The 26,706-nt window shown below is 46.9% G+C and overlaps 1 protein-coding gene across 2 annotated transcripts in view; it reads left to right on the forward strand.

The window, feature by feature from the left end:
* LOC144501160 (uncharacterized) overlaps positions 1-26,706 on the forward strand; it is a 192,244-nt gene that overhangs the window by 69,313 nt on the left and 96,225 nt on the right. Inside the window, exons 10-13 of one of the 2 annotated variants that reach the window (XM_078224566.1) lie at positions 13,514-13,667; positions 16,827-16,908; positions 17,612-17,701; positions 22,245-22,380. In XM_078224566.1, coding sequence (XP_078080692.1) covers positions 13,514-13,667; positions 16,827-16,908; positions 17,612-17,701; positions 22,245-22,380 — 462 coding nt within the window. The remainder of the gene's footprint in view (positions 1-13,513; positions 13,668-16,826; positions 16,909-17,611; positions 17,702-22,244; positions 22,381-26,706) is intronic. The other variant, XM_078224567.1, reaches the window with a different exon arrangement.

Raw genomic sequence — 26,706 nt, forward strand, 5'->3', positions numbered from 1 at the left:
TATGATGGACATCAAGGTAAACGGCCACACTACTAACTGCTTATTTGACAGTGGGAGTACGGAGAGTTTTATCCACCCTAACACGGTGAGGCGCTACGCACTGCCAGTACTGCCAATGCAGCAATCAATCTCCATGGCTTCGACGTCCCAGTCGGTGAATGTCCTCGGCTACTGTGTAGCAACTCTGACTGTACGGGGCACGGTGTACGAGAAGTGCAGGCTCCTCGTGCTGCCACAGCTCTGCGCTGCCGTACTACTGGGGCTAGATTTCATGTGTCACCTTGGGAGCGTCACCATGGTGTATAATGGGCCTTTTGCCCCAGTCTCCGTCCAAAATCCACAGCTATTAGACCAGCCACCGCGCACCACCTGTGGTCTCTCGACCCTTAAAGTCGCCCCTCCCTCACTCTTTGAACACCTCACCCACGACTGCAAGCCCATTGCCACCAAAAGCAGACGGTACAGCGCTGAAGATAGAGCATTTATTAAGTCCAAGGTGCGACGCCTCCTGGGGGAGGGGATCATTGAGGCCAGTACCAGCCCCTGGAGAGCCCAAGTGGTGGTTGTTAAGACTGGGGAGAAACATCGCATGGTTATTGACTACAGTCAGATCATCAACCGATACACGCAGCTGGACACGTATCCCCTTCCCCGCATCTCTGACATGGTCAATCAGATTGCACAATATCGGGTGTTCTTCATCATTGATTTGAAGCCTGCATACCACCAGCTCCCTATCCGCCCGGAAGACCGCCAATACACTGCCTTCGAGGCGGATGGCCATCTCTATCACTTCCATCGGGTCCCCTTCGGCGTCACCAACGGGGTCTCGGTTTTCCTGCGTGAGATGGACCGAATGGTGGACCAGAACGGGCTGCGGGCCACCTTCCCGTACCTGGATAACATCACCATCTGCGGCCATGATCAGCAGGACCACGACGCCAACCTCCAAAAATTCCTCCACACTGCGGCACTCCTCAACCTGACCTATAATAAGGAGAAGTGCGTATTCCGCACACGCCGCCTCGCCATCCTTGGTTGTGTTGTGGAGAACGGGGTCATCGGCCCCGGCCCTGACCGCATACGTCCCCTCCTGGAACTTCCCCTCCCCACCACCCTCAAAGCACTGAGGAGATGCCGAGGCTTCTTCTCATACTATGCCCAGTGGATCCCCAATTATGCAGACAAAGCCCGTCCGCTCATCAAATACACATCTTTTCCCCTAGCGGCAGAGGCTCGGCTGGCCTTTAACCGCATCAAAGCGGATATCGCGAAGGCCACGATGCACACTGTAGACGAATCCACCCCATTCCAGGTGGAGAGCGATGCGCCTGACTTTGCCCGAGCCGCCACTCTTAACCAGGCGGGCAGACCCGTGGCCGCCTTCTCGCGCACCCTCCAGGGCCCTGAAATTCGACACTCCTCTGTCGAAAAAGAGGCACAAGCCATCGAGGCTGTGCGGCACTGGCGCCACTACTTAGCTGGCAAACGGTTCACCCTGCTCACGGACCAACGGTCCGTTGCCTTTATGTTCAGTAACACGCAGCGGGGCAAAATCAAGAACGATAAGATTTTGAGGTGGAGGATCGAGCTCTCCACCTACAATTACAACATTTTATACCGGCCTGGGAAGCTCAATGATCCCCCAGCCGCCCTGTCCCGGGGGACCTGTGCCAGCGCGAACCTAAACCGGTTACAGACTCTCCATGACGACCTCTGCCATCCGGGGGTGACCAGGTTCTTCCACTTCATCAAGGCCCGGAACCTGCCCTATTCCATCGAGGAAGTCAGGTCTGTAACCAGGCACTGCCAAGTCTGCGCGGAGTGCAAGCCGCACTTCTATCGGCCAGACAGAGCGCACCTCATCAAAGCCACCCGCCCTTTCAAACGCCTAAGCGTTGACTTCAAAGGCTCTCTCCCCTCCTCTGACCGCAACATATACTTCCTCAACGTCATCGATGAGTATTCGCGGTTCCCCTTTGCTATTCCCTGCCCGGATATGACCTCGGCCACGGTCGTCAGGGCCCTGCACAGCCTCTTCACCCTGTTTGGTTTCCCCAGCTATATTCATAGCGACCGGGGTTCCTCTTTTATGAGTGACGAGCTGCACCAGTACCTACTCTCCAAAGGCATAGCCTCGAGTAGGACCACCAGCTATAACCCCAGGGGGAACGGACAGGTGGAGAGGGAGAATGCGATAGTCTGGAAGGCCGTTTTATTAGCTCTCCGGTCTAAGGGTCTTCTAGTCTCCCGCTGGCAAGAGGTCCTCCCTGATGCGCTACACTCAATTAGGTCACTACTGTGCACGGCTACCAACGCCACCCCTCATGAACGAATGTTTGTTTTCCCAGGGTGTTCTCCTCGGGGACCTCACTACCGTCGTGGCTGACGTCCCCAAGCCCTGTCCTGCTCCGGAAGCACGTGCGGACCCATAAATCGGACCCCCTGGTCGAAATGGTCCGACTCCTCCATGCCAACCCCCAATACGCCTAGGTGGCGTATCACGACGGGCGGTAGGACACAGTCTCCATTCGCGATCTGGCCCCCGCAGGTACTACGTCCCATGGCCCCTCACCCCCAGCTCCCAATGTTGCCCATGATGCACCAGGGTCGCAGCACGCTCATTTAGCCCCCATGTACGGCACGCCTGAGCCCCAGGAGCAGCCTCCACACACCCGGCAGTCTGAAGGCGCCACGGACGGCTTCACCGATTATGGACTGGCGCCTGACTCATCACCGCGGCCTCCTGAACCGGCACCACGGCCGACACTGCGGCGGTCGCAGCGGCAGATCCAAAGAGACTGAACTTGTAACTCTGTGACTGTCGTTCCACCACCTCGCCCCCACCGTACTTTTTTTTTTAAACAGAGGGTGAATGTGGTGAACCACTGTAGTTGTCTGTTTATGTGATATGCCTGGACACGCCCCTGCTGCCTCAGTCCGGGGCTCTGCCCTTCTCGGGGTATAAAGGTGACTGCTCTCCGCCCCTTTTGCCTCAGTTCAGATTAGCTATCGGTTCGGGTGTGCTCCAGTTCTTTGTGAATAAAAGCCTGTTGTTTCGCAACAACGAGTCTTTGCGTTATAGAACATAGAACAGTACAGCGCAGAACAGGCCCTTCGGCCCACGATGTTGTGCCGAGCTTTATCTGAAACCAAGATCAAACTATCCCACTCTCTATCATCCTGGTGTGCTCCATGTGCCTATCCAATAACCGCTTAAATGTTCCTAAAGTGTCTGACTCCACTATCACTGCAGGCAGTCCATTCCACACCCCAACCACTCTCTGCGTAAAGAACCTACCTCTGATATCCTTCCTATATCTCCCACCACGAACCCTATAGTTATACCCCTTGTAATAGCTCCATCCACCCGAGGAAATAGTCTTTGAACGTTCACTCTATCTATCCCCTTCATCATTTTATAAACCTCTGTTAAGTCTCCCCTCAGCCTCCTCCGCTCCAGAGAGAACAGCCCTAGCTCCCTCAACCTTTCCTCATAAGACTTACCCTCCAAACCAGGCAGCATCCTGGTAAATCTCCTCTGCACTCTTTCCAGCGCTTCCACATCCTTCTTATAGTGAGGTGACCAGAACTGCACACAATATTCCAAATGTGGTCTCACCAAGGTCCTGTACAGTTGCAGCATAACCCCACGGCTCTTAAACTCCAACCCCCTGTTAATAAAAGCTAACACACTATAGGCCTTCTTCACAGCTCTATCCACTTGTGTGGCAACCTTTAGAGATCTGTGGATATGGACCCCAAGATCTCTCTGTTCCTCCACAGTCTTCAGAACCCTACCTTTGACCCTGTAATCCACATTTAAATTAGTCCTACCAAAATGAATCACCTCACGTTTATCAGGGTTAAACTCCATTTGCCATTTTTCAGCCCAGCTTTGCATCCTATCTATGTCTCTTTGCAGCCTACAACAGCCCTCCACCTCATCCACTACTCCACCAATCTTGGTGTCATCAGCAAATTTACTGATCCACCCTTCAGCCCCCTCCTCTAAGTCATTAATAAAAATCACAAAGAGCAGAGGACCAAGCACTGACCCCTGTGGCACTCCGCTAGCAACCTGCCTCCAGTCCGAAAATTTTCCATCCACCACCACCCTCTGTCTTCGATCAGACAGCCAGTTACCTATCCAATCGGCCAACTTTTCCTCTATCCCACACCTCCTTACTTTCATCATAAGCCGACCATGGGGGACCTTATCAAACGCCTTACTAAAATCCATGTATATGACATCAACTGCCCTACCTTCATCAACACACTTAGTTACCTCCTCAAAAAGTTCTATCAAATTTGTGAGGCACCACTTGCCCTTCACGAATCCGTGCTGACTATCCTGGATTAATCCGCATCTTTCTAAATGGTCGTAAATCCCATCCCTAAGGACCTTTTCCATCAATTTACCAACCACCGAAGTAAGACTAACCGGTCTATAATTACCAGGGTCATTTCTATTCCCTTTCTTAAACAGAGGAACAACATTTGCCACTCTCCAGTCCTCTGGCACCATCCCCGTGGACAGTGAGGACCCAAAGATCAAAGCCAAAGGCTCTGCAATCTCATCCCTTGCCTCCCAAAGAATCCTAGGATACATTTCATCAGGCCCAGGGGACTTATCGACCTTCAGTTTATTCAAAACTGCCAGTACATCCTCCCTCCGAACAACTATTTCCTCCAGCCTATTAGCCTGTAACACCTTCTCTTCCTCAAAAACATGGCCCCTCTCCTTGGTGAACACTGAAGAAAAGAATTCATTCATCACCTCGCCTATCTCTACTGACTCCATACACAAGTTCTCACTACTGTCCCTGACCGGCCCTAACCTCACCCTGGTCATTCTTTTATTCCTCACATAAGAGTAAAAAGCCTTGGGGTTTTCCTTGATCCGACCCGCCAAGGACTTCTCATGTCCCCTCCTAGCTCTCCTAAGCCCCTTTTTCAGCTCGTTCCTTGCTAACTTGCAACCCTCAATCGAGCCATCTGAACCTTGTTTCCTCATCCCTACATAAGCTTCCCTCTTCCTTTTCACAAGACATTCCACCTCTTTCGTGAACCATGGTTCCCTCACTCGGCCATTTCCTCCAATCAATGGTGCATCAACCCCCCCTCCCCCCACTGCCATTTAAGCAACAATAAAAGGACATCTGCAGACAAGCTGGTGCCGTAATGAAAAAAACAACTGAAGCCAAAAGGCCTAATTACAACTGCAGAAAACATGATGCAGAAAAGAAATCTCTTAAAGATACACTAACACCACACCTCCAGTCTACTCTCCCCCTGCCCCTCACAATTCTGTATACCTCAATCATGTTACCCTACAGCCTTCTCTAGTCCAAGGAAAACAACCCCAACCTTTCCAATCTCTGCTTGTAGCTACAATTCTCTAGCCCAAGCAACATTCTAGCAAAGCTGCACTGCATTTTCTCCAGAGCAATTATTTCCTTCCTGTCATGTGGTGACCAGAACGGCACCCAATATTCCAGTTGTGGCCTCACCAGTGTCTTATACTGTTTCATCATTATATCCTTACTTTTGTATTTGATATCCCTGCCAATGAAGGAGGCATTTCAAATGTCTTCTTTCAACCTTATCTACCTGCAATGCTATCTTCGGGAACCTGTGCACATTCATGCGAAGATTTCTCACTTCATCTACCCCTCTCTGTATATCCCCGTTTATTTACTTTTTATTCATTCCTGGGACATGGGCGTCATTGGCTGGCCAGCATTTATTGCCCATCCCTAATTGCCCTTGAGAAGATGATGGTGAGCTGCCTTCTTGAAGCGCTCAGTTCACGTGCTATGAGTTGACCCACAATGCCATTAGGGAGGGAATTCTAGGATTTTGACCCAGCGACTGGCTCGGTCAAAGAAGACAGAGGGTAGCAGTGGAAGGGTACATTTCTGAATGGAGGGCTGTGACAAATGGTGTTCCTCAGGGATCAGTGTTGGGACCTTTGCTGTTTGTAATATATATGAATGATTTGGAGGAAAATGTAACTGGATTGATTAGTAAGTTTGCGGACGAAACAAAGGTTGGTGGATTTGCAGATAGCGATGAGGACCATCAGAGGAGACGGCAGGATATAGATCAGTTGGAGACTTGGGCGGAGAGATGGCAGATGGAGTTTAATCCGGACAAATGTGAGGTAATGCATTTTGGAAGGTCTAATACAGATAGGAAATATACAGTAAATGGCAGAACCCTCAGGAGTATTGATAGGCAAAGGGATCTGGGTGTACAGGCACACAGGTCATTGAAAGTGGCAATGCAGGTGGAGAAGGTAGTCAAGAAGGCATACGGCATGCTTGCTTTCATCGGCCTGGGTATTGAGTTTAAAAATTGGCAAGTCATGTTGACGCTTTATAGAACCTTAGTGAGGCCGCACTTGGAATGTAGTGTTCATTTCTGGTCGCCACCCTACCAGAAGGATGTGGAGGCTTTGGAGAGGGTACAGAAAAGATTTACCAGGATGTTGCCTGGTAACATAGCATTAGCTATGAGGAGAGGTTGGAGAAACTTGGTTTGTTCTCACTGGAGCGACGGAGGTTGAGGGGAGACCTGATAGAAGTCTACAAGATTATGAGAGGCATGGACAGAGTGGATAGTCAGAAGCTTTTTCCCAGGGTGGAAGAGTCAATTACTAGGGGGCATAGGTTTAAGGTGCGAGGGGCAAGTTTTAAATACGAGGCAGATTTTTTACACAGAGAGTGGTGGGGGCCTGGAACTCGTTGTCGGAGGAGGTAGTGGAAGCGAATACGGTAATGACTTTTAAGGGGCGTCTTGACAAGTACATGAATGAGATGGGAATAGAGGGATATGGTCCCCGGGAGCGTAGGGGGTTTTAGTTAAGTCAGGCAGCATGGTCGGTGCAGGCTTGGAGGGCCGAAGGGCCTGTTCCTGTGCTGTAATTTTCTTTGTTCTTTTGTTCTTTGACTGCAAAGGAACGGCAATATATTTCCAAGTCAGAATGGTGAGTGACTTGGAGGGGAACTTCCAGGTGGTGGTGTTCCCATGTACCTACTGCCCTTGTCCTTCTAGATGGAAGTGGTCGTAGGTTTGGAAGGTGTGTCTAAGGATTTTTGGTGAATTGCTGCAGTGCATTTTGTAGATAGTACACACTGCTGCTACTGAGCATTGGTGGTGGAGGGAGTGGATGTTTGTGGATGTGGTGCCAATCAAGCATGCTGCTTTGTCCTGGATGGTGTCAAGTTTATTGAGTGTTGTTGGAGCTGCACCCATTCAGGGAAGGGGGGAGTATTCCATCACACTCTTGGCTTATGCCTTGGAGATGGTGGACAGGCTTTGGGGAATCAGGAGGTGAGGTACTCGCCGCATTATTCCTAGCCTCTGACCTGCTCTTGTAGCCACTGTGTTTATGTGGCGAGTCCAGTTGAGTTTCTGGTTAATGATAACTCCAAGAATGCTGACAGGGGCATTCAGTGATAGTAACACCATTGAATGTCAAGGGGCAGTGGTTAGAGTTTCTTATTGGTTATGGTCATTACCTGGCATTTGTGTGGTGCGAATGTTACTTAGAACATAGAACAGTACAGCACAGTACAGGCCCTTCGGCCCACGATGTTGTGCCGAACCTTTTCCGAAACCAAGATCAAGCTATCCCACTCCCTGTCATTCTAGTGCGCTCCATGTGCCTATCCAATAACCGCTTGAAAGTTCCTAAAGTGTCCAACTCCACTATCACTGCAGGCAGTCCATTCCACACAAAAAATTATGTCTACAAGTTTAGAGGCTGGGGACGAGCTTGGGGCCAGGACAAGGCTGGCAAAGAAGAAGAGCACTCTGGGGGAGGATGACCTCACTGGGCCTGGAGGTCTGGAGTGCATCTACTTTAATGCAAGGAGCGTAGCAGGTAAGACAGACAAACTTAGGGCCTTAATGCTTACGAGGAATTTGGATGTGGTTGCGGTGACAGAGACTTGGTTGAAAGAGGGACAGGACTGGCAACTGAATATTCCGGGGTACAAGTGTTTTAGGCGAGACAGAGGAGGGGCCAAAAGAGGTGGGGGAGTAGCAGTATTAGTTAGAGAGCATATTACAGCGGTGCAGAGGGAGGACAATTCAGAGGGGTCGTGTACCGAGTCACTGTGGGTGGAGCTCAGAAACAGGAAGGACGCAGTCACTATGTTGGGGGTATACTACAGGCCCCCCAACAGCCCAAGGGAAGTGGAAGAACGGATATGTCAGGAGATAATGGATAGGTGCAGGAAAAATAGGGTTGTTGTAGAGGGAGACTTCAATTTCCCTGGTATAGACTGGAAATCGCATAGGGCTGGCAGTCTGAATGAGGAGGAATTTGTAAAATGCGTACAGGAAGGTTCTTTGGAACAATATGTAGATAGCCCGACTAGAGAGGGGGCTAGACTGGACCTAGTACTGGGGAATGAGCCCGGTCAGGTCTTCAAAGTTTCAGTAGGGGAACATGTGGCAAATAGTGACCACAATTCTGTTAGCTTTAGGATAGTGATGGAAAAGGATGAGTGGTGTCCCAAAGGCAAGGTGTTGGATTGGGGGAAGGCTAACTTTAGTGGGATTAGGCAGAAATTGGCAGCTGTTGATTGGGAGAGGCTGTTTGAGGGTAAATCCACATCTGGCATGTGGGAGTCTTTTAAGGAACAGTTGTTAGGGCTGCAGGATAGGCATGTGCCTGTAAAAAAGGATAGGAAGGGTAGGATTCGAGAACCGTGGATAACCGGGGAAATTGAGGGATTGGTCAAAAAGAAAAGAGAGGCGTACGTTAGGTCCAGGCAGCTAAAAACAGGGAGCTCTGGAGGAATACAAAGAAAGTAGGAAAGAACTCAAACAAGGAAGTAGAAGGGTAAAAAGGGGTCACGAAATGTCCTTGGCAGACAGGATTAAGGAGAATCCCAAGGCATTTTATTTATACGTTAGGAACAAAAGGGTTGTCAGGGAAAAAATCGGACCTCTCAGGGACAAAAGTGGGGAATTATGCTTGGAGCCCAAAGAAGTAGGGGAGATCCTAAATGAATACTTTGCGTCGGTATTCACAAAGGAGAGGGATGTGTTGACTGGGAGTGTCTCGGAGGGGAGTGTTGACGCGTTAGAGAAAATCTCCATTACAGGGGAGGAAGTGTTAGGTTTTTTAGGGAATATAAAGACTGACAAATCCCCAGGGCCTGGTGGAATCTATCCAAGGTTGCTCAGGGAGACGAGAGATGAAATCACTGGGCCTCTGACGCAAATCTTTATCTCGTCACTGGAGACAGGTGAGGTCCCAGAGGATTGGAGGATAGCTAATGTGGTCCCGTTATTAAAGAAGGGTAGGAAGGATAACCCGGGAAATTATAGGCCGGTGAGCTTGACGTCCGTGGTAGGGAAGTTGTTGGAGAGGATTCTTAGAGATAGGATGTATGCGCATTTAGAAAGGAATAAACTCATTAACGACAGTCAGCATGGTTTTGTGAGAGGGAGGTCATGCCTCACTAACCTGGTGGAGTTTTTTGAAGAAGTGACTAGAATGGTTGACGAGGGAAGGGCCGTGGATGTCGTCTATATGGACTTTAGTAAAGCGTTTGACAAAGTCCCTCATGGTCGGCTGGTGAAAAAGGTTGGATCTCATGGGATAAAGGGGGAGGTGGCTAGATGGGTGGAGAACTGGCTTGGTCACAGAAGACAGGGTGGTAGTGGAAGGGTCTTTTTCCGGCTGGAGGCCTGTGACTAGTGGTGTTCCGCAGGGCTCTGTATTGGGACCTCTGCTGTTTGTGATTTATATAAACGATCTGGAAGAAGGTGTAACTGGGGTGATCAGTAAGTTTGCGGATGACACGAAAATGGCTGGACTTGCAGATAGTGAGGAACATTGCCAGAGGCTACAGAAGGATATAGATAGACTGGAAATTTGGGTAAAGAAATAGCACATGGAGTTCAATCCAGATAAATGCGAAGTGATGCATTTTGGTAGAACTAATGTAGGGGGAAGCTATACGATAAATGGCAGAACCATAAAGGGTGTAGATACGCAGAGGGACCTGGGTGTGCAAGTCCACAGATCCTTGAAGGTGACGTCACAGGTGCAGAAGGTAGTGAATAAGGCATATGGCATGCTTGCCTTTATAGGACGGGGCATAAGAGTATAAAAGTTGGGGTCTGATGTTGCAGTTGTATAGAACGTTGGTTCGGCCACACTTGGAATACTGCGCCCAGTTCTGGTCGCCACACTACCAGAAGGACATGGAGGCTTTAGAGAGAGTGCAGAGGAGATTTACCAGGATGTTGCCTGGTATGGAAGGGCTTAGTTATGAGGAGAGATTGGGTAAACTGGGGTTGTTCTCACTGGAAAGACGGAGGATGAGGGGTGACCTAATAGAGGTGTATGAAATTATGAAAGGCCTAGATAGGGTGGATGGTGGGAAGCTTTTTCCCAGGTCGGTGGTGACGTTCACGAGGAGTCATAGGTTCAAGGTGAGGCGGGGGGGGGGAGGTTTAACACGGATATCAGAAGGACGTATTTTACACAGAGGGTGGTGGGGGCCTGGAATGCGCTGCCGGGCAAGGTGGTGGAGGCGGACACACTGGGAACGTTTAAGACTTATCTAGATAGCCACATGAACGGAGTGGGAATGGAGGGATACAAAAGAATGGTCTAGTTTGGACCAGGGAATGGCGCGGGCTTGGAGGGCCGAAGGGCCGGTTCCTGTGCTGTTTTGTTCTTTGTTCACACCCCAACCACTCTCTGAGTAAAGAACCTACCTCATACATCCCTCCTATATCTTCCACCACGAGCCTTATAGTTATGCCCCCTAGTAAGAGCTACATCCACCCGAGGAAATAATCTCTGAACGTCCACTCTATCTATCCCTCTCATCATCTTATAAACCTCTATTAAGTCGCCTCTCAACCTCCTCCGCTCTAAAGAGAAAAACCCTAGCTCCCTCAACCTTTCCTCATAAGACCTACCCTCCAAACCAGGCAGCATCCTGGTAAATCTCCTTTGCACTCTTTCCAGTGCTTCCACATCCTTCTTATAGTGAGGTGACCAGATCTGCACACAACATTCCAAATGTAGTCTCACCAAGCTCCTGTACAGTTGCAGCATAACCCCACGGCTCTTAAACTCAAACCCCATGTTAATAAACGCTAACACACTATAGGCCTTCTTCACGGCTCTATCCACTTGAGTGGCAACCTTCAGAGATCTGTGGATATGAACCCTAAGATCTCTCTGTTCCTCCACATTCCTCAGAACCCTACCTTTGACCCTGTAATCCGCATTCAAATTTGTCCTCCCAAAATGAATCACCTCGCACTTATCAGGGTTAAACTCCATCTGCCATTTTCGGCCCAGCTCTGCATCCTATCAATGTCTCAATGATGAGAGATTGGATAGTCTGGGGTTATTTTCCTTGGAAAAAAAGAAGGCTGAGGGGTGACTTGATAGAGGTGTACAAAATTATGAAGGGAAGAGATAGAGTGGACAGAGTAAAATTGTTTCTCGTGGTGGAAAATTTTAGAACCCCCGGGGGACATAGATTCAAAGTCAGTGGCAGTAGGTGTAGAGGGGACATGAGGAAAACATTTTTACGCAAAGGGTGGTGGGTGTTTGGAATTCGCTGCCTGAGTTAGTGGTGGAGGCAGAGACCCTAAAGTGGAAGCATGATCAATGCCAACAAGATCTGCAAAAGGAGAGACAAAGAAACATCAGGAGCAGAAACCAGGATCAACTATTACATAAGAAGCAGCAAGACCCCAGGCAGAATTCCCTTGTTTTCAGACGAAGAGCTTTCACTAATGGGAGGCGCTGGCGCTGGCAGCATCTGTTCAGTGGGATTTACCCACCCGATGGATACAAATTTATGCAACCCACAAAACATGCCAGCCAGTCCGGCTTTTCAGAGATTGGGGTGCAGTTTTTAAAAGGCACCCCGATCTCCATTGTCAGAGACAGGTCCCCCTTTCAAGCTTCATTAGACAACTGCACAATATATTGAATGATGCCTTTGTCAGTACAAAGTGCCATTTTCAATTTGTTTGGGGTGCCACAAGGATTGTCTGAGACAACAGTCATCAGTACATGGGCAAGCCATTTGAAAACTTGTGTGAAGTGGGTTATTAATCACATTATATCATGACCGCGGTATTCGTGATCAAACAGAGTGAATAATCTATAAGTCCACACTTAAGGCAGCATAGTGGCACAGTGGTTAGAACTGCTGCTTCACAGCGCCAGGGACCCTGGTTCAATTCTGGCCTCGGGTGACTGTGTTGAGTTTGCATGTTCTCCAAGTTTCTGCGTGGATTTTCTCCGGATACTCCAGTATCCTTCCACAGTCCAAAGATGTGCTGGATTGGCTATGTTAAATTGCCTTTAGTGTTAGGGGGACTAGCAGGGTGAATACTTGGGGTTAGGGGATAGGACTTGAGTGGGATTGCTGATGGTGCAGGCTAGATGGCCCAAATGGCCTTCGACACTGTAGGGATTGAATGACTTGATGAATTCCTTAAACCTTAAATGCTTGGAAACAAAATAGGACCTCCACATCACAAAGCTAAATCTAAGGGGCAACACTACTGAGTGAATCATAGAATCCCAACAGTGCAGAAGGAGGCCATTCAGCCCATCGAGTCTGCACTGATAACAATCCCACCTTAGCCCTATCCCCGTAACCCCACATATTTACCCCGCTAATCCCTGTAACCTATGCATCCCAGGTCACTAAGGGGCAATTTAGCTTGGCCAATGCACCTTGACCTTCACCAGCTGAACTTATGTTGTCTTTCCAAACCATCACCAATCCAAGTTTCTAGCTGTACAAGATGAGTCATTAGACACAAGTGAGAATGAAAGATATTGCTTACCAACTTGCAGGTAAAGATTTGCTAAATTTGACCATACGACAAAAGTTTTAGGTTCTGTATCCAACAGCGGGAGTCTAGTTTACAGCTGAAATAGCTAAAATTTGTCAAGAGCTGAGATCGTACCAGAAGGTGACACCAAATGGTGTGATATTACGCAGAAACGTGTGTCAATTCAGGGAGATGTCCAATTTGGCAACACCCAACCTCGCAAAGAGAACATGTTCAAAAATGATATCTGAACATTTGTGTGCATAAGCCATTTAAGGACCGCTACTTAATGCCGAGTTTCAGGACTAAGCCTGCAGTTCCTCGAGTCTGTTCTGCCATTGAATTAGATAATGGCCAGTACAATTGACAGAGTGGACACAGCACTTGCTCCTTTCATTGGTCCCTCAATATTACATCAGTGGCCTTTGTATGTAATACAATCCTGATTAGCAGATGAAATTAGTGCTTCCACCTGAAACAGGCAGCTGTTTAAGCTACGGAAGGCTCTAAGTAAAATGTAGTGGCAGGAATTATTCCCAATAGTGAAGGTAATTAAAATCAACCCTATATATTTTGAAATTAATTGAGAACACTAAGTGTTGTTCATGTGAATGAAATAAATAAAGATGGATGGGCTATGACCTTGGATAATAACCAGTTGCTGTCCCAGCCAGGTGAGGTGGATGTGATGTTAAGATCCCAAGCTCCTGCACTGACAATTCAGCAGTTTCAGAAAGTGATTAAACAGCATTTCTACACAAACCTCTACAAGAGACTAAACAAACAGCACATTGAAGTATTTTCACTACTGGATTCAGCAGAAGGTGAGTTTTCATGGACTGAGTACAGTTTTGTCTGTCGAGAGAAAGCAGTGGTTTGTCTCTTCCTGCTGCTGCACCATTTCCTCTGTATCCCCTTGGATCTAACCTTGCTCTCTCTCCTCGTTCTCAATTACCTGATGCCCGTCGATGACATCATCTGATAACAGCATTTGACTTTGGATGTGCTGACAGCTCCCATCTCTATCTCTCCTCCACTGCTGTGATATTATTGAACATCCAATTCTCCAATCTATTCAACACTTTAATGTCAGATTTGATCCCGAGAGGGGCTTCCAACCACATTTGCACTAAAATTGTCTATATTTCCTTTTTTTTATTCATTCGTGGGACATGGGCGTCGCTGGCTGGCCAGCATTTATTGCCCATCCCTGGTTGCCCTTTGAGAGCAGTTGAGGGCGCCAAGTCTGCGCCATTCATGATGCCCTCACTAAACTAAAAAGAATCCTTCTGCCATTACTCAGTCCGTATCCATCGATTTCACGTACCCACCCAGAATCCTTTCAAATGTTGCTAATATGCCTGCTTCCACCACCTCCTCTGGCAGCATGTTCCAGTACCCAACACTCTGCGTGAAAAACTGCCCCCGCGCATCTCCCTTAAACTTTTCCCTCTCAACTTGAACCTGTGGCCTCTTGTAATTGACACTTCCATCCTTGGAAAAAGCCTCTGACTATTCACCTGCCTATGCTTTTCATAATTTTGAAGGTCGGCACGGTTGCACAGTGGTTAGCACTGCTTCCTCACAGCGCCAGGGACCCAGGTTCGATTCCCAGCTTGGGTCACTGTCCGTGTGGAGTTCTCCCCATCTCTACATGGGTTTCCACAGGATGCTCCGGTTTCCTCCCACAGTCTGAAAGACGTGCTGGTTAGGTGCATTGACCCAAACAGGCGCTGGAGTGTGGCAGCTAGGGGAATTTCACAGTAACTTAATTGCAGTGTTAATGTAAGCGTTACTTGTGACTAATAAATAAATAGGTCTCCCCTCAGCCTCAGTCTTTCCAGTGAAAACAATCTTCTCATAGCCAATGCTCTCGAGACCAGGCAACATCCTGGTGAACCTTCTTTGCACTCTCTCCAAAGCTTCCACGTCCTTCCAGAGCTGCACGCAATACTCCAAATGTGGCCAAACCAAGATTTTATATAACTACAACATGATTTCCCAACTCTTGTACTCAATTCCCCGGCTGATGAAGGCAAGCATGCTATATGCCTTCTTAATCACCTTTGCCACCTGTGTTGCCACTATTAGGGAACTGTGGACCTGCACACCCAGATCCCTGCGTATGTTAATGTTCCTAAGGTTCTGCCATTTACAGTATAATTCACACCTAAATTTGATCCTCCAAAATGCATCACCTAGCATTTGTCTGGATTAAACTCCATCTGCCATTTCTGTGCCCAAGTCTCCACTCTATCTATATCCTGTTGTATCCTCTGACAATCCCCAGCACTATCAGCAGCTCCACCAATCTTCATGTCATCTGCAAACTTACTAATCAGACCATCCACATTTTCCGCCAGATCATTTACATGTACTACAAACAACAGAGGTCCCAACACTGATCCCTGCGGAAAATCACTCACTACAGATCTCTATTCAGAAAAAAACACCACTGCTACTCTTTGTCTTCTATAGCCAAGCCAGTTCTGTATCCATCTAGCCAGCCTACGCTGAATCCCATGTGATTTTAGTTTTTGTACTAGTGCAGTTGACGTTGTCTACATGGACTTTAGCAAGGCCTTCGATAAGGTACTGATTGGTAGGTTGTTGCATAAGGTTAAATCTCACGAGATCCAGAGTGAGGTAATTAATTGGATACAAAATTGGCTTGATGGCAGAAGACAGAGGGTGGTTGTAGAGAGTTGTTGACAAACTGGAGATCTCTGACCAGCGGTGTGCCTCAGGGATCGGTGCTGGGTCCACTGTTATTTATCATTTATAGTAATGATTTGGATGAGAATTTAGGAGGTATAGTTAGTAAGTTTGCAGATAACACCAAGATTGGTGGCATAATGGACAGTGAAGAAGGTTATCTAGGATTGCAACGGGATCTTGATCAATTGGGCCAGTGGGCCGATGAATGGCAGATGGAGTTTAATTTAGATAAATGCGAGGTGATGCATTTTGGCAGATCAAATCGGAGTAAGACCTACTCAGTTAATGGTAGGGCATTGGGGAGAGCTACAGAACAAAGAGATCTAGGGGTACAGGTTCATAGCTCCTTGAAAGTGGAGTCACAGGTGGACAGGGTAGTGAAGAAGGCATTCGGCATGCTTGATTTCATTGGTCAAAACATTGAATACAAGAGTTGGGACATCTTGTTAAAGTTGTTCAAGACATTAGTAAGCCACACTTGGAATACTGTGTGCAGTTCTGGTCACCCTATTATGGAAAGGATATTATTAAACTAGAAAGAGTGCAGAAAAGATTTACTAGGATGCTACCAGGAGTTGATGGTTTGAATTATAAGGAGAGGCTGGATAGACTGGGACTCTTTTCTCTGGAGCGTAGGCGGCTGGGGGGTGATCTTATAGAGGTCTGTAAAATAAATGAGGGGCATAGATCAGCTCGATAGTCAATATCTTTTCCCAAAGATAGGGGAGTCTAAAACTAGAGGGCATAGGTTTAAGGTGATGGGGAGAGAGGGTCCAGAGGGGCAATTTTTTCACACACAGGATGGTGAGTGTCTGGAACGAGCTGCCAGAGGTAGTAGTATAGGTGGGTACAATTTTGTCTTTTAAAAAGCATATAGACAGTTACATGGGTTAGATTGGTATAGAAGGATATGGGCCAAACACAGCAATTAGGACTAACTTAGTGGTCAAAAAAGGGTGGCATGGACACATTGGGCTGAAGGGCCTGTTTCCATGCTGTAAACCTCTATGACTCTATGATTCACATGTGGTCAAGGGTAGACAGGAAGGAAAGTAAACATACTTCAAATCTCTGGAAACAAAATTTTTCCACAGCTCTGGCAGATCAAAGAATTGTGCACCTGCTATTCATATCAGGTGAAGTAACTGCATGGTATTATAAAGTAGCAACACTCGCAATTTTGGGGCCACCAAGATACAGAAGACATTTTATGCCTGCCCTGAATCTGTCAGGAAGGTCTTTCTCACTGAACCTTTTTTTTGCAGTAGGATTTCCACAACCATGGACTCATCTCTTCAGAAAACAATTAATTAATCAAATCCACCCAAAAGAGAGGCGGCAGGCCAGGTAATAATAGTGAAACATTGTACATACTTAACATTAGATAAAAGGCAACTGCTTCAGAGAGCTCCTTCATCACTAGTGAAGCTACTCTGCGGGGAAACTGCTGGATTTACACTTCCAGTTAAGGAGATTCCAAAATCGCTCAGTACGGGTCACCTAAAAAGTGGTCTAAGAAGCATGCTGTTTTTGTTTGTAATGTAAGGATGATGATAAATACCTGAGTCTTACATCCATAGCAGATGATTATTTGCTGAGCAAGCCAAATCCCAGAGGGAATCTTGTCTTGCTGATCATAATCATTGTATATTCTGAAAATGAGCAAAAGCTACTGATCCCAGAAATATGGAATTTCAGTAACACTTTTAGGATTAAAAAAAAGATTTATTAACAAGAAAAAAAGAACTTAAGTATACAGTTCAGTCAATCTTTGCAGGTTTAATCTTGTATCATTGGCCCTTCATTCTGGCCCTCAATAATGGGAAACAGTATGCTTCTATGTTCCTTTTATCATCTTTCATAATTTTAAACTTTGCTATTATTGCTGTATTGTTTAAATGAATAAAACCCAAATTTCTTCATACTTGTGTTTCCTCAGACTACCATTATAAGCTTGTAAACTATGTCAGTTCCAGTATAATTTTAAATAAAAATCTAATGAAGTGCAGATTACCAAGTACTTTCATTAAACTGCTTATGTATTTTGCAGGGAGGATCGAGAAGCTGAACACATACGCTATATGGAGAAAGTCAAACAAGACGAAAGATTGATAAAACTAAAGAATGATGAAGTGCGAAGGTAAGATGAAGAACAGGACATGCAGTATGTCTCCCCTGCTTCAATCAGAGGGCATCAGTTGGATCATGGAAGGCAACTAAGGATTGTGGAAAGCAGCAATAAGTTGTGAGATGCAGTGGAAGGCAAATGTAATTATAGGAATTCCTGTTGTGTGGGTTTCACTAATACCAGCCCTGAAATCTTATCTTCACTTTTAACTGTGTAGCCAAGGCAAGGTTTTAGGAGGTGCAGAATTGCCCAACATCTATACCTCACTCTGAACCTTGTAGGCTAATATCCAGAGGAAAGAAGAAAGCCTATTTGTCTGGGTCCCAGTCAGTTGCAGGAGTAGCCAAAACCATAGAAGAACCATAGAATCCCTACAGTGCAGAAAGAAGCCATTTAGCCCATTGAGTCTGCATGACTCTCCGAAAGACCATCCCAACTAGGCCTTCCTCCCCACCCTATCCCCATAACCCCATGTATTTACCATGGTTAATCCACATAATCTCCACATCTTTGCTCACTAAGGGTCAATTTAGCATGACCAATCCACCTAACCTACAGATCTTTGGACTGTGGGAGGAAACCAGACCTCCAGGAGGAAACCCACGCAGACACTAGGAGGACGTGCAAACTGCACACAGAAAGTCACCTAAGGTTGGAATTGAACCTGGGTCCCTGGCACTGTGAGACAGAAGTACTGACCACTGTGTCACCATGCTGCCTGAGCTAACCTGCTAATTTGAGGGAAACATTAATCACTTGATGAGACTCCACAACAGATTTTGTGTCAGGTTTACTCCCTTAGCCATTGACTCTTGATGATGTTGTTAATGGTGAAATGCATCGAGTGGTAGGGCCACGATCACCACAGATGGTGGTGTGAGCTTGTCCTCCAGATAGACCATTCCCTGGTCCCTTTCACGGCAGCCACAGCTCCCACCTCCAGTGCCCACCAGCGAAATTCATAGCCACTAATCTCCCTTGATAGTCTCCACCCTGGCAAATTAAATTAAACCTCCCACCTGCCTATCTCCTCAGCAATTTAACCCCTTCAGTAAAGCCCTTATTAAAGTGGGAGAGCATCCTGGGGATAGCGATCATAACTCTATCTCCTTTAGGCTTGCATTGGAAAAAGAGAGGATCAGGCAAGCTAGGAAAGTGTTTATATGGAGTAAGGGGAAATATGAAGACATTAGACAGCAAATTAGAGGAGTAAATTGGAAGGAGGTATTGTCGGGGAAATGTACTGAAGAGAGGTGGCAGTTTTTCAAGGAATGTCTGTCTAGAGTTCTACAGGACAACGTTCCGAGCAGACAGGGAGGAGTTGGTAGGTTAAAGGAACCGTGGTGCACGAATGCTGTGCGGGACCTAGTCGAGAAGAAAAGGAAAGCGTACAAAAGGTTCACAGAGCTTGGCGAAGACAGGGATCTAGATGAGTATACGGCTTGTAGGAAGGGACTAAAGAAGGAAATTAGGAGAGCCAGAAGGGGTCACGAGAAGGCCCTGGCAGGTAGAAACCATAGAAAATTACAGCTCAGAAACAGGCCTTTTGGCCCTTCTTGTCTGTGTCGAACCATTTTATGCCTAGTCCCACTGACCTGCACTTGGACCATATCCCTCCACACCCCTCTCATCCATGAACCCATCCAAGTTTTTCTTAAATGTTAAAAGTGACCCCGCATTTACCACTTTATCCGGCAGCTCATTCCACACTCCCACCACTCTCTGCGTGAAGAAGCCCCCCGTAATATTCCCTTTAAACTTTTCTCCTTTCACCCTTAACGCATGCCCTCTGGTTTTTTTCTCTCCTAGCCTCAGCGGAAAAAGCCTGCTTGCATTCACTCTATCTATACCCATCAAAATCTTATACACCTCTATCAAATCTCCCCTCAATCTTCTACGCTCCAGGGAATAAAGTCCCAACCTATTCAATCTCTCTCTGTAACTCAGCTTTTCAAGTCCCGGCAACATCCTTGTGAACCTTCTCTGCACTCTTTCAATCTTATTTACATCCTTCCTGTAACTAGGTGACCAAAACTCTACACAATACTCCAAATTCGGCCTCACCGAGGTAGGATTAAGGAGAACCCTAAGGCGTTCTATCAATATGTGAAGAGTAAAAGGATGAGACTTGACGGAATAGGGCCTATAAAAGGTGAAGGCGGGAAAGTCTGTACGGAACCAGTAGAAATGGCAGAGGTGCTCAATAAGTATTTTGCCTCGGTTTTCACAGAGGAGAAGGACCTGGGTGGATGTACTGCGGGCGTGCAGTGGACTGAAAGGATTGAGTATGTGGACTTTAACAAAGAGGTTGTGCTGGAATCTTTGAATGGCATCAAGATAGATAAGTCGCCAGGTCCGGATGGGATGTATCCCAGGTTACTGTGGGAGGCGAGGGAAGAGATTGCAGAGCCTCTGGCGATGATCTTTGCGTCGTCGATGGAGACGGGAGAGGTGCCGGAGGATTGGAGGATTGCGGATGTGGTTCCTATTTTCAAGAAGGGAAATAGGGATAGCCCAGGTAATTACCGACCGGTGAGTCTAACCTCAGTGGTTGGTAAACTGATGGAGAAGATCCTGAGGGACAGGATATATGAGCATTTAGAGAGGTTTAGTATGCTCAAGAATACTCAGCATGGCTTTCTCAAGGGCAGATCGTGCCTTACGAGCCTGGTGGAGTTCTTCGAAAATATGACTAAACACATTGACGAAGGGAAGGTGGTAGATGTGGTTTATATGGATTTTAGCAAGGCGTTCGATAAGGTCCCCCATGCAAGGCTTCTCGAAAAAGTGAGAGGGCATGGGATCCAAGGGGCTGCTGCCCTGTGGCTTGCCCAAAGGACAGTAAGAAGTCTCACAACACCAGGTTAAAGTCCAACAGGTTTATTTGGTAGCAAATACCATAAGCTTTCGGAGCAGAGCTCCTTCATCAGATGGAGTGGATATCTGTTCTCAAACAGTACACAGACACATTCTCAAACAGTACACAGACACAGAAAGAGGTGTCTGTGTACTGTTTGAGAACAGATATCCACTCCATCTGACGAAGGAGCTCTGCTCCGAAAGCTTATGGTATTTGCTGCCAAATAAACCTGTTGGACTTTAACCTGGTGTTGTGAGACTTCTTACTGTGCTTACCCCAGTCCAACGCCGGCATCTCCACATCATGATTGCCCAAAGGAGGCAGAGAGTGGGTATAGATGGGTCTTTTTCTAAAAGGAGATCGGTCACCAGTGGTGTGCCCCAGGGATCTGTTCTGGGACCCTTGTTGTTTGTCATTTTCATAAATGACCTGGATGAGGAAGCGAAGGGATGGGTTGGTAAGTTTGCCAACGACATAAAGGTTGGTGGGGTTGTGGATAGTCTGGAGGGATGTCAGAAGTTACAGAGGGACATAGATAGGATGCAAGACTGGGCGGACAATTGGCAGATGGACTTCAACCCAGATAAATGCGTCGTGGTCCATTTTGGTAGGTCAAATGGGATGTAGGAGTACAATATAAAGGGAAAGACTCTTAGTACTGTAGAGGATCAGAAGGACCTTGGGGTCCGGGTCCATAGGACTCTGAAATCGGCCCCGCAGGTGGAGGAGGTGGTTAAGAAGGCGTATGATGTGCTGGCCTTTATCAATCGAGGGATTGAGTTTAGGAGTCCGGGGATAATGATGCAGCTATATAAGACCCTCGTCAGACCCCACTTGGAATACTGTGCTCAGTTCTGGTCGCCTCACTATAGGAAGGATGTGGAAAAGATTGAAAGGGTGCAGAGGAGATTTACAAGGATGTTGCCTGGATTGAGTGGCATGCCTTATGAGGATAGGCTGAGGGAGCTCGGTCTTTTCTCCTTGGAGAGATGAAGGATGAGAGGAGACCTAATAGAGGTGTATAAGATGTTGAGAGGCATAGATCGGGTGGACTCTCAGAGGCTTTTTCCCAGGGTGGAAATGTCTGCTACGAGAGGACACAGGTTTAGGGTGCTGGGGGGTAGGTACAGGGGAGATGTTAGGGGTAGGTTTTTCACACACAGGGTGGTGGGCGAGTGGAATCGGCTACCGTCAGTGGTGGTGGAGGTGAACTTAATAGAGTCTTTTAAGAGACTCCTGGATGAGTACATGGAGCGTAATAAGATGGAGGGTTATAGGTAGGTCTAGAAGGTAGGGATGTGTTCGGCACAACTTGTGGGCCGAACACAAATCACCTGAATAATTTCTCAATGAATCTCTCACCATTGCTCTAATTCCCCAAAAAAAGCCCCCCACCACACCATAACACTAAATCTTCCCAAATAAAGTCCCCACCTCAGCAATCATTGGGGCGGCTGTGGCATAGTCATGTCCCTTCAAGGGCAATTACGATAGGGAATGAATGCTGGCCCAGTGACGCCCACATCCCATGAAACCATGAAAAAAAAATTCAAAATCATACCTGCACACACCCCCCCCAACACCACAAAAAACTCCCAAAACAGTAAATTTCCCAAAAATAACTCCCCACCACAAGATGACTACGTCAATATTATATGTGAAAAGAACGTAGAGAAAACTCTTATTTCTTAGCAGAACAAGACTAAGAAATAGCCAATCAATCAAACTGTTGTACTGCAGGAGGGAAGAAGAGCAGCTTCAAAGACTGCTGGAGGAGACCAAGAGAATTAATTTGGAACAGAAGTTTTCATTTGAAGAAAAGCTTCAGCAGGTAATTTTACAAAGTGAGATCAGTTACAGACATCCTTGGAACATGCGTTACTATGGTGATTTATTTCATGCAAGTCTTACAAGTTTGCATTTTTCTCATTACTCAGATCTTATTATTGCCAATGATTTGCATTACATATGTGATTTCACAAATGTGGGTTGCCTCTTCCTGTCCTGCCTCACTTTTTAGCAAGAATGCAGGAGTTATTGGGAAACAAGAATAAACATAGAAAGTTTCCCAGATGGCCTATTTCAATGCAAACACTACAGAATAAATGCAACCAATGTATGCATATCAACTAACACATTCATTGGATTACTGAATTAATCCAACCAGTGTTTGCAGTAGACAAAAGGCGGGTAACTACAGGCCGGTTAGCTTAACGTCTGTAGTTGGGAAAATGCTGGAATCCATCATTAAAGAAGAAATAGCAGGCCATCTGGATAAGAATGGTTTCATTAAGCAGACGCAGCATGGATTCATGAGGGGAAAGTCGTGCTTGACAAACTTGTTGGATTTTTATGAAGATGTGACTAGTGCGGTTGTCGGAGGGGAACCGGTGGATGCGGTGTTTTTGGATTTCCAAAAGGCGTTTGATAAGGTGCCTTACAAAAGATTGCTGAAGAAGATTGGGTCACACGGAGTTGGAGGTAGGGTGTTAGCGTGGATTGGGGATTGGCTATCCGACAGGAAGCAGAGAGTCGGAATAAATGGGTGCTTTTCTGGTTGGCAGATGGTAACTAGTGGCGTGCCGCAGGGATCGGTATTGGGGCCTCAACTATTTACCATTTATATAGACGATCTGGAGGAGGGGACTGAGTGTAGGGTAACAAAGTTTTCAGACGATACAAAGATAAGTGGAAAAGTGAATCGTGTGGAGGGCGTAGAAGGTCTGCAGAGAGATTTGGACAGGCTGAGTGAGTGGGCGAGGATCTGGCAGATGGAGTATAACATTGACAAATGCGAGGTTATTCACTTTGGAGGAAATAATAGCAAATTAGATTATTATCTAAATGGAAAAAAATTACAACATGCTACTGTGCAAAGGGACCTGGGGGTCCTTGTGCATGAGACGCAAAAACCCAGTCTGCAGGTGCAACAGGTGATCAAGAAGACAAATGGGATGTTGGCCTATATCGCAAGGGGGATAGAATATAAAAGCAGAGATGTCTTGCTGCGTCTGTACAGGGCATTGGTGAGGCCGCAGCTGGAATACTGTGTGCAGTATTGGTCCCCTTATTTGCGGAAGGATATATTGGCCTTGGAGGGAGTGCAGAGAAGGTTCACCAGGTTGATACCAGAGATGAGGGGTGTTGATTATGAGGAGAGACTGAGCAGATTGGGTTTGTACTTGTTGGAATTTAGAAGGCTGAGGGGGGATCTTATAGAGACCTATAAGATAATGAAGGGGCTGGATAGGGTAGAGGTGGAGAGATTCTTTCCACTTAGAAAGGAAACTAGAACTAGAGGGCACAGCCTCAAAGTAAAGGGGGGTCAGCTTAGGACAGAGTTGAGGAGGAACTTCTTCTCTCAGAGGGTGGTGAATCTCTGGAATTCTCTGCCAACTGAAGTGGTGGAGGCTACCTCGTTGAATATGTTTAAATCACGGATAGATGGATTCCTGATCGGTAAGGGAATTAGGGGTTATAGGGATCAGGCGGGTAAGTGGAACTGATCCACTTCAGATCAGCCATGATCTTATTGAATGGCGGGGCAGGCTCGAGGGGCTAGATGGCCTACTCCTGCTCCTATTTCTCATGTTCTTATGTTCTTATTGTGGTGGACTTCTAACTAACCCAGGAGATGTAGGAACATGTTACAATAGTTTATTCATGATTCAAGCATGGAGGGAACTACCCAAGAGAAACCTCTGAAGATGCCCTTCTCTGATACAGCTCATAGCACTAACACTGAGAGCATTCGAAAACCACTCTCTCTATTAAGTCACAGGTACAGACTGCTTGCATAGTTATTCAATACACAGAACATTGTTTCAAAATTATGATCTTGCCTATATGGGTTTATTATTAAACCCTCACCCACAAGCTTGCCTATAATATAGAAACTGCCTGTTTATCGAACAAGTAAATAATTTGGCTGGCAAATTTTCCTGATCTCAAGACCTTCAGGTATAGCATTTGACTAGCACAAGATTTTACTCTAATGTAGGGGTGTTAGATCTATTCCCCCCTTTTACTAAATCTATTAATTCACTCTTACAAGTACAAATAAGTCCTGTTGCGACTGGTGTGGGATGAGTGTACAGTTTTACTAGCCCCACTATTCCACAGGTTGCACCATTAGTTTAAAAATTTGATTCACTTACCAAAATGGTTAATTGTTTACCTTCACTCACCACTGTTACCCAGAATAAAAGAGACTTTAACCAGACTTCTTTCACTAAGCAACAGACTTATTAGTTTATTATAAAAGTAGTGTTGTCAAATAGAATGGCAAAGCACACTTGCACCAATTAGAGGAATTCTGCCAAAGGTTAAACGTCAAGGGAAAAGGAAAGATGATAGAGTTCTTGAAGTTACATTTGGGTTATACAGTTGTTCTCTCAAAACTTGTTGGGGGAATTTTCTGGGGGCCTTCCTCTGGAGGTCCTGCATGAGCCGAATTCAGCGAATACAAAGCTTGCAAGAGACAGTAAGCAGTAAAAGGCTTCTTTATTTGACTAATACGCATTGGGAGAGAGATGCCAGAAGGATTCCAACTTCTCTCTCAAATTACATCACATGAACACATCTGATATACTATTTTCGAAGATTCGTATTCCTCGCTCACTCTGTCATACAAACAGGATGGTCCAGTTACATTAATACACATTGGGCCCGATTTTACCATCTTGATTCTAAGTGCTGAATCTGGGAGTGTTTCAGATCCGACTTGTAAACCGGTTCTCCGACGTCCCCTTATGCACTCTGTCTTAAAAAAAAGCAGCGATTCTGAATCGCGCTGCACAAGCCTGTGGGCAGGGCTCATCGCGCCCGAAACACTGCAGCTCCGATTGGAGCCTTCAACTGCGCATGCGCAGTAAAAAAAAATAGAAAAACGCTCTCCAGCCACATCGCTCCCAGGCCTGATAATGCCTTCCCCCTGGCCCCCACAGACATTGCCCCATCCCCACAAGATAACTGTCCCCCTTTTCCCCCCGCCCCCTGCTACCCAGACCGATCAGGGCCTGCTACCCCCCCTTGCCCCCCCCCCACCGATGGCGTACAGAGTGGCAGCAGACCCCATCCCTGCCCTCCCCACCTGAGAGCCATCTGACCCGCATCCCTCCACCCCCGATGGGCGAACACAGTGGTAAAGGGGGAAATGCCGGTAAGTTTGGGCATCCAGCTCATTGAGTCAATTTAAATGCATGCAAATGCATTTAACATGACGTTGTGCCCGTTTCAGGCGCGGTGCCAATGGCGACCATTTTAGGCCCTTGGTAAAGCGGGGACGGGCACAGAGGCAGTCGCAGATCGCGCTACTCGCCTCACCCCCGACTTTATCAAGTTTTCGCACCCGAAAACGGACGCAACTTGATGATAAATCGGGCTCATTATCTGGCCAACAGCATTCTACCCCCAGCATAATTGGGAATTCATTGGCTAATTTGAACCCAAACGTCTTTCCTCCATCGCTTAGCAACCTGCTTTTACACATCAGGCTGGTGTCAGGCCATGAAAATTGATAAGGAGTCACCTTCCCTCTATGGCCGGCCATACCTTTATCAGTAAAAGCTGAATTCCTCCATTCACTGCAATTAGCACTTGAACATTTCTATTCATTCCATTGTCTAATATCTCACAGCTGCAAGATCTTCCAAAACATAGAACATAGGAAAAATACAGCACAAACAGGCCCTTTGGCCCACAAGTTGCGCTGGCCATTTCCCTACCAACCTAGGCTTATATATAGGCTTACCTATAACCCTCAATCCTATTAAGTCCCATGTACTCACCCATGAGTCTCTTAAAAGACCGTATCGAGTTTGCCTCCACCACCACTGACGGCAGCTGATTCCACTCACCCACCACCCTCTGAGTGAAAAACTTACCCCTGACATCTCCTCTGTACCTACGCCCCAGCACCTTAAACCTGTGTCCTCTCATAGCAGCCATTTCAGCCCTGGGAAAAAGCCTCCAAGAATCCACCCAATCTATACCCCTCAACATCTTGTACACCTCTATCAGGTCACCTCTCATCCTTCGTCTCTCCAAGGAGAAAGGACCGAGCTCCCTCAACCAATCCTCATAAGGGCATGCCAACCAATCCAGGCAACATCCTTGTAAATCTTCTCTGCACCCTTTCAATCATTTCCACATCCCT

Source organism: Mustelus asterias, chromosome 12 (genome assembly GCF_964213995.1).
Source record: "Mustelus asterias chromosome 12, sMusAst1.hap1.1, whole genome shotgun sequence".
Classification (NCBI taxonomy): Eukaryota; Metazoa; Chordata; class Chondrichthyes; order Carcharhiniformes; family Triakidae; genus Mustelus; species Mustelus asterias.